Source organism: Dipodomys ordii, unplaced genomic scaffold, assembly GCF_000151885.1.
Source record: "Dipodomys ordii isolate 6190 unplaced genomic scaffold, Dord_2.0 Scaffold18, whole genome shotgun sequence".
Classification (NCBI taxonomy): domain Eukaryota; kingdom Metazoa; phylum Chordata; class Mammalia; order Rodentia; family Heteromyidae; genus Dipodomys; species Dipodomys ordii.
In genome coordinates this window covers 11,219,423-11,227,912 of record NW_012267234.1, presented here as the reverse complement: position 1 = coordinate 11,227,912, position 8,490 = coordinate 11,219,423, and the positions used below count along the sequence as shown (strand labels likewise).

Sequence of the window (8,490 nt, the reverse complement as noted above, 5' to 3'; positions counted from 1 at the left end):
ACTTTGCTCCAGAACTTTGTTCTTATAGACCAAGAATACATTCTTAATTAGAAAACTGCAATTTGGTTCCACCACATCCTGACTACTACAGTATATTTTTCTCTATTCTTTCATTTTCCCCTTTCCTATTCCTTTACTGTACATAAAGTAACTGGCGTATGTGCACAAAGCATATTGCTTTTCTTTTTTTCTTTTTTTTCTTTTAAACTAAATGGCCAATGGTATATTTTGACTGACATCAAATGGAGATGAGATGGGGGAAAATGCTGGTTCTGTGAAAATATCCCCCTTCTTCATTTGTGGCATGCTCATTTCAGGTTTTATCATTATATTTCAGTAAGTTACTTTTGCTCTCCCTGTTTTAACAAAAAAAGAAAAAATCAACAAAAATCCTTGCATACCTTGTTTGACTAGAGAATGTTAATGTTTTCATTTATTACTGTAAAACCAGGAACAATTTTATAACTTTTTTGTACTTAGCTGTTACATGTAGGGCAATCTATCTTTAAGTAGGGGTAAATTACTCTTTAAAAAAAAAAAAAAAGAATCCTAGATAGTTTTCCCTTCAAGTCAAGTGTCTTGTTGTTTAAATAAACTTGTTTAAAATGAAAAAAAAAGAAAAGAAAATATAGCATTATGAATTTTTACATCATTCCTTCATAGTAAAATCAAGTTCTATATGGAATCTATTTCCAAGTCCAAAGTAGTTCTCAATAAAATGTCTAGGGGGAAGAAAAGATCTATAAAGACTTACTCGTAGTCCACTCTCTGATTTAATATCCATGATAGTCAAAACTGTTTCATAAAGAATAGCGTTTCCTACGTTTTTACTAGTCTCTGTATTAGTGGCAACCTGAAAAAACAGGAGATAATGTATAAGTGATAATGCTTCTAAAATTTTCCAGCAGTAGACATTTCCAAACAGTAAACAAAAATCTGTTCCAACTAGTAATCACATGACTATGTGATGAATATGTGCTACAATCCAAGTTGGGTCAACTCACCTGTGCTAATATATCATTCATAGCTTCACTTGAGTCATCGTCATTTCTTCCTAAAATTCTTAATAACCGTAAGATTCGTACCTAATGTACAAAATATGAGAATCATCAACAAATTATGTATGGCAAAAAGGGATCTAACTTGGCATGAAATTCAAATAACTTATATGAACTCTTAGTTCCCCAGTAAAACAGTCAATAATCAAACAGAAGGATTTTAAACATTTTTTAGAAGCTAAATAAGCTTCTACATCTAATTATATTATCAGACAACCTACCCCCCCCTTCATTACCTCAAAGTTAAATAATACAATTTGCAGAAACCTATTATAATGATAATCAAGTAAGGAAGGAACAATTAATTCTATTAAAACTTTCAGCTTAAATAAATGAAGAACTTTGTCTCTTGTCTACTCATTAATATAATTAATAACTACAAAATTTCCATAAAGGACAAACTAAAGGAAAAAATATAGTCTACTCAAAAGTCATTCAATTCTTAGATACTCAAAATACTTTTTCAACCTTACCTGCAAAAAAGGGTCACTGATACCAGAAACATCATGTTCTGGAGAATATCCGGACATAATGAGGTTCTTTAGAATACGAACTAACTGGGGCACAAGCTGTAGAAAAGAAAGATGCATTAAAAAAAAAAAAGTGATTCTGTGAGATTGTCACTTGAATAAGCAGGTCCTTTGGTTTAGAAAAAGGATCTGAGTCCAAAAAAACTCTATTGATATAAACATATGGTGGATATTTGAAAAACATAATTTGGGAGTGCTTATGCCAAAACCCAAGAAGGAGGTAGTTTGTCTGGACAAAAAAAAAAAATAACTACACTATTTTTACTCCAGAGATATATATGCAAAACTATTATGAACAACATTGACCAGAAAGCCTATTTTAATCATGTAAAACAGATGTCTATGGGCATACTTCCTTTCAACTTCTATAGTACTTGACATACACACGTGGCAAAAAATGTTCAGCATTTATTCATTCAAACATTTGTATATAAAAGGTTATCATACCAAAATATAACTGGTAATCTTACTAAAATTATATTTAAAATATACCACAAATCAAATAGAGAAAAAAAATCTATCCTCTTAAAGCTAGTTATATCCTTTTCCAACAAATGTCAGGGATACCAAAGCCATCAACATTACCCAAATGGAAAAGATGCAGGAAGAAAATATACCTTTCACCTTAAGAAGATACCAAAGCCAAGAATAATTCCCCTACCTGTTCTTAACTCTTATGACACAATTTTGTTATAATTTAATATGAGCACTCAATTACACATACTGATTTATGGTCTATTTTCTGACCTTACCAATGTGATTATACATTCCTTATGGTCAGAAATTCCCTTGTCCTTTCTTTACTTAGTCTCATTAAGACTCATAACACATAGTAGAAGTAATATTATTGCCAACCCACACTTACTGATGCTGTAAGTATTAACACTCATTTCATTTTTGTGGGGAACTATTTGATTTTGAAACCCTACTCCAAAATGTTTGCCTCAGGAGGAATTTTTCCAGTCTCCCAAGTGAAAACTTAATTTAGCCAAACAGACTATTGTAATGACATAAAGTTAAGAAATATCCAAAGTGAACTACATGGCATCTTTTTTGTAGGCCATCTGCATAGTCCCAACTCTGCTACAACCCAATGTTTTCCTCATTGTATTTAAACTCTATTCCTTCCAGTTCCTTGAGCCTAAAAGGGGACCAAGATTAAAATGAAAGCCAAGCTATACCCAAGGCATGCACCCAAAACATTCAAAGCATTAAGGCCACTTCTAAATGCAAGAGAACACAATCAATATGAGCTTAAATATTTAAGTTTGGCCACAACATCTCAGAATTTAGTGATTCATAAGTCATCACTAAATTATCTAATTTGGACAACTCCAAGAATAAAACATAACTATGCCCCAGAGATCTGTAAATTCTAAACAAATCCTTATAAAACCTGTCTACTGTGGGCAAACTTGTTTATAGATAAGCAGCTCACCTTGCATACTTCCCAATGGTCTGCTTTTTTGTACTACACATAACCCTAATTATTTTTTAAATTCTGGTTTAGTTCTTGGAGAAGTCCTTTTTTCCTTGGGCTACTAAATTCAGAAATTGTTTTAGTCACTGCCAAAAGGCCAGCACATCACATAAGATTACCCTGGGACAGAAAGCACATGTCTAAGTGTTCAGCATACAAATTCTTGGAACCCAGCTTTATTTTCCAAACAAAATGCAAATTACTAAAACTGATGACAGGACAAACAAAGTAAGATGACAAAGGGAAAGGCTGCAGCCATGAAAATCAGTTGATGCCCACCTGCTCTACCTCTAAATTCTTTTAGTAGTCTAAAACTTCTACGCAAGATTAAGTCCAGATAAGAGGTAAATAAAAGCTTGAAGTCTTAACTGAAAGCTCAGAAGTACACATGGAGCTTTTTCAAGTATGAGATTACCCACATATGATTCTAAAATATCTACTTCAAAAAGAAGCAGTGTTTTGTGTCAGCTCGCCAGACAGACCTGGAATTGTCATTACCAAAGTTGCTGGGAAACTGCTCAGTTTCTCAAGTGAAGATTAGGGAAAGGCAAAGGGGGAAGCTTACAACTGAGGGAAGGCTGCAACTGAAATCCAAGGCTGTCTTTGGAGTCAGGAGTTTTAAGTGACAAGACAAAAACTGGACTGGAGAGTTAGCCAAAAAACTAGAACAAATAACTCACAGTATTAAGCACAGCTTCAGCATTAGTATAGTTTAAAAGCCACACTTGTGGATGGATACACAAAAGCTACTAAAGACCTAATGCCAGCATGCACCATCTAAAAGAGGGTTAATTCTTACCTTTTCATTCTAACATACAGCAGGATTCCAAACAGACAACAGGAACAAAACATACAAAGCAAGCATTAGGGACAGATACGGGTCTCATACTATTTTACAATAATTTAATCAAGACATGAACATCTAAGGGGGGGGTAAAGCCAAAAAAAAAAAAAAAAGAAAGAAAGAAAGAAAGAACTGCTGTTAGATCTTAACTACAAAATGAGCTTTATGGAGTGATCAGCAATAGAAAAGGAATTAAATGCATATAACTTTCAAAAACAGATTCTGGATGTTTTCTGCTGCCTCTAAAAAAATAAGAAGAAATGAAAATGATCACTTTAAAATGCTTTAAAAGATGTGAAGAGGCCGAGCACTGGTGACTCACGCCTGTCAATCCTAGCTACTCAGGAGGCTGAGATCTGAGGATCATAGTTCAAAGCGTGCCAGGGCAGGAAAGTACATGAGACTCTTATCTCCAAATAACAACCTGAAAACTGGAAGTAGAGCTATGGCTCAATGTGGCAGTGCTAGCCTTGAGCAAAAAAGTTCAGGGGAAGTGCCCAGGTCCTAAGTTCAAGCCCCACTACCAACTACAACAACAACAAAAACAGCTTGGCATGGGTGGCTCAGGCCTGTAATCCTAGCTACTCAGGAAGCTGAGATCTGATGATTGCAGTTCAAAGCTAGGCCAGACAAGAAAGTCTGTAAGACTCTTATCTCCAATTAATGCACTGTGGCTCAAAGTGTAGAGACTACTATGAGTTTGAAAAAGCTCATGGACAACACGGAGGCTGTGAGCTCATATCCCACAACTGAGAGAGAAGGGGCAGAGAGGGAGGGGGGAGGAAGGAAGATAGCGGGGGACTTTAAAAAATTAGAGCCAGGTGCCAGTGGCTTACTCCTATTATCCTAACTACTCAGGAGGCTGAGATCTGAGGACCGCAGTTCAAACCTGGCTCAGGCAGAAAAGTCCCCAAGAGACTCACATCTCCAATTAACAACACAAGAACCAGAAGTGGCACTGTGGCTCAAGTGGTAAGGTGTTAAATTTAGCACACAGTAGCTCAGGGACAGCACCCAGGCCCTATGCTCAAGCCCCACAACCAACAAAAAAAGAAAACAAAACAAAACTAGGTCTTGGGCTAGAAGCATGGTTCCAGTGGCAGAGCATCTGTTTAGCAAGCATGAGGCTGTAAGTTCAACCCCAGCACCACAATTTTTTTTTTAAGCTAGGTTTTTCACCAGAGAAGTCAATGGCCTACAGTGACCAAGACAGTAAAGTAACAAAAATCCTGTTTCAGTTTGTGCCTTAAAAAAAATTATCTTTAAAGAAAATCTTATGCCGGGCACCGGTGGCTCACGCCTGTAATTCTAGCTACTCAGGAGGCTGAGATCTGAGGATCGCGGTTCAAAGCCAGCCCATGCAGGAAAGACTGTGAGACTCCTATCTCCAATAAACCACTAGAAAACCGGAAGTGGCGCTGTAGCTCAAGTGGTAGAGCGCTCGCCTTGAGCTGAAGAGCGCAGGGACAGTGCCCAAGCCCAGAGTTCAAGCCCCAGGACCAATCAAAAAAAAAAAAAAATCATATAGTCACAGTTGTGAATAAAAGAAGAAAGCAGATATTTCCTTGACCCAGACTACTCCAGGTCTGAGAACTCGTTTCCTTAAAATTCAGCGTGGAGGGCTGGGAAGGTGGCTCAGTGATAGAGTGCTTGCCTTCCATGCATGAGGCCCTGGGTTCAATTCCTCAGCACCACATAAGCAGAAAAAGCCAGAAGCGGTGCTGTGGCTCAAATAGTATAGCACTAGCCTTGAGCTGAAGAGCTGAGGAACAGTGCCCAGGCCCAGAGTTAAGGCCCCACTACCGACCAAAAAAAAAAAAAAAATCAGAGTAGAAAGAATAATCATATTACTAAAATCTTACGGTATTTCCTACTTCAAGGTTAACACAGAACTTCTACTGAGACGCTGTAACTTTTCTATCTTTTCATTAAAAAAAAAGCATCACAAGGTTAAAGGACAAGCTATAGGAGGAAATTACAAGTGGGATCTTGTTTGGTCTCAACATACTTAAATGCTGGCTCTAATGGTTTTCTCATATACCTATGAGAGCGAAATAAACGTTATGTATTTTTTAATGTTTATAGTCTTTCCCCATGTTTAAAGATGCTTTCAAAAACCTCCAAGCTCCTTTTACCAATAACTAAAAACTAAATCTTGGGGGGAGGCTGGGAAGGGAGGTGAAGGGTAAACAAAGGAGGAGGCTGCAATGCTTGGTAAGAAATGTATGCATTATCCTGCCCATGTAATTGTAACCCCTCTGTACAGTATGTTCACAAGTAAAATAAAATAAAATAAATCTTACTTTTCTGCAGCAAGAAAGATTCCAGATGCACAGTCTGCTTTAAATTCTGGCTCACATGAATCCAGAAAATAAAGTAATTCCTTCATCATGCCTCGGATATTATTTCCATTTACCAGAGCAAAACTCAATTCCATTGCACGCCTTGCAGGGGGAAAAGATTAAAAAAAAAGAAAAGAAAAAGAAAGAAAGAAAGGAATTACAATGAGAATAAAACAAAGATCCAGGTATACTCCCTCCGAATACCAAAAGCACTGGCAGACATATTAAAAGTCTTTGCCCAAACTTGTAATCTCAATCTTTATGAGCAATATAACCAAGGAGATTTATTTGTATGTAATCAAAGTTTTGATATTCTCAATCATGTCTTAACACTTTCCTTCAAAAATCTCAAGCTGAGCACCAATGGCTTACACCTGTAATCCTAGCGACTCAGGAGGCTGAAATCTGAGAATTTCAGTTCAATGCAGCCTGGGCAGAAAAGTCTGTGAAACTCTTATCTCCAATTAGCCACTGTTAACCTGTTCTGTACAAACAAAAAGAACTGGCTATCAATAAACGCTTGTTAATTGAATGGCTGCAGAGACCAATTTAAATCTTTGTTATGGATTTGAACACATAACCAAAGTTAACTGGAACTAACCATAGCTAGATTTTTTCAAATATCTACAATTCTAAAAGAATCTCCAGATTATTCCATTGAGGAGATTTATGCCTTTTGAGAGTGCTCCTGGCTGCCTAGCAGTGTTCGTAGATGCTAACACATTTGCTTCCAGTATCCTAGGGTTACAAGTACTATGGAAAATGTGTGCTGTCAGTAATTTGAGCTTCAGCATTGTGTTGAGACACTTAGCCGATGGATCACTCCTTATTTTCATCCTCCAGCACACAGAACATAGTACCTATGCTTACTTAGCCACTTACTTGTACCTGTTATATTTATCAAAGAACCAAGACAACTAGTGTATTTCCTACTGGTCTCCTAATGGACCTAAACTGCTCTTGTCAATGTTTTCTAAAGCAAGATTTACTCTGGAGAGTTCATCCATGAATATAGTGACTAAATACATAAATGTCAACATTCTTCTCTCAAAACTAGTACAAACTATCAAGTAGGGAAGTACACAGAACAAATCAATAATCTAATTTTTCTCACTTCATTTAACAGAAAAACTGAACTGAAAAACAGCTTGTTACCGTTTTATTGAGACATCCAAATCTTTTAAACAGTCCACAATTGTGCTTCTGTGCCTCTGTACAGCATTATGATCTGTTTGCACAGTCTTCAACAAAGATGTCAGTGCTACATATCTAGATAAAACGAAGTTTGACAAGAACAGTGAAAATGTAGTTTAAGCCAGCCCAGTGGCTTACCCTGTAATCTTAGCTACTCAAGAGGCTAAAATCTGGATATTACAGTTCAAAGGCAGCCCAGGCATTAAAGTGTGTGAGATTTTTATCTCCAATTAACCACCAGAAAACTGGAAATGGTGCTGTGGCTCAGAGTGGTAGAACAGTAACTATCCTTAAGGACAAGAGGCTCAGGGAGAGCACCCAGGCCCTGAGTTCAAGCCCCAAGACTGGCAATATATATATATACACACATATACATATACATATACACACACAGTTTAGGACTATTTACTCATCTAAATAACAAAAATGTTCAAAGGACGAGGGAATGCACATATGTACAGAACACAGCACACACAGAAAGCCTTGATTAACCTTTGCTTTCACAAAGAACATGTAAGCATTCCAAACAGAAAAATAAAACAAGCATAGGTATATTTTCAGGCTGTCTTATCCCCAAAATGCAAGAGGTACTTATTTTAATTTTACTACTTGAAACTTCTCTTATTGGGACCAAACTGCTCTGTAAAAATTTGAGCTTAAAAATATTTTTAGAACATAATTGAGAGTGTCACAGGTTTATTTTCATTTCTATGATTAACATGATTTAAAAGAAAAAATATTCCTGATTAGAAAATAAAAGCAGGCAAGAAATTAAGACTTATTGCCAATTAACCACCAAAAAGCCAGAAGTAGAGTTTTTGCCTTGAGAGCAAAAAGCTATAAAAATAAGAGTACAGGGCTGGGAAGGTGGCTCAGTGGTAGAACGCTTGCCTTGCATGGCTGAGGCCCTGAGTTTGATTCCTCAGCACCACATAAGCAAAAAAGGAAAAAGCCGGAAGTGGCGCTGTGGCTCAAGTGGTAGAGCGCTAGCCTTGAGCTGAAGAGCTGAGGGACAGCGCCCAGGCCCAGAGTTCAGGCCCCA

General features: G+C 37.0%; 1 protein-coding gene across 1 annotated transcript in view; it reads right to left on the bottom strand.

Moving 5' to 3' along the window:
- The window catches only part of Ap1g1 (adaptor-related protein complex 1, gamma 1 subunit), a 97,797-nt gene that overhangs the window by 32,857 nt on the left and 56,450 nt on the right, over positions 1 to 8,490 (bottom strand). Inside the window, exons 7-11 of the mRNA XM_013012677.1 lie at positions 3,868 to 3,876; positions 1,532 to 1,627; positions 1,005 to 1,085; positions 755 to 853; positions 346 to 356 (exon numbers count right to left, since the gene is read on the bottom strand). Of these exons, the coding sequence (XP_012868131.1) occupies positions 346 to 356; positions 755 to 853; positions 1,005 to 1,085; positions 1,532 to 1,627; positions 3,868 to 3,876 (296 nt within the window). The remainder of the gene's footprint in view (positions 1 to 345; positions 357 to 754; positions 854 to 1,004; positions 1,086 to 1,531; positions 1,628 to 3,867; positions 3,877 to 8,490) is intronic.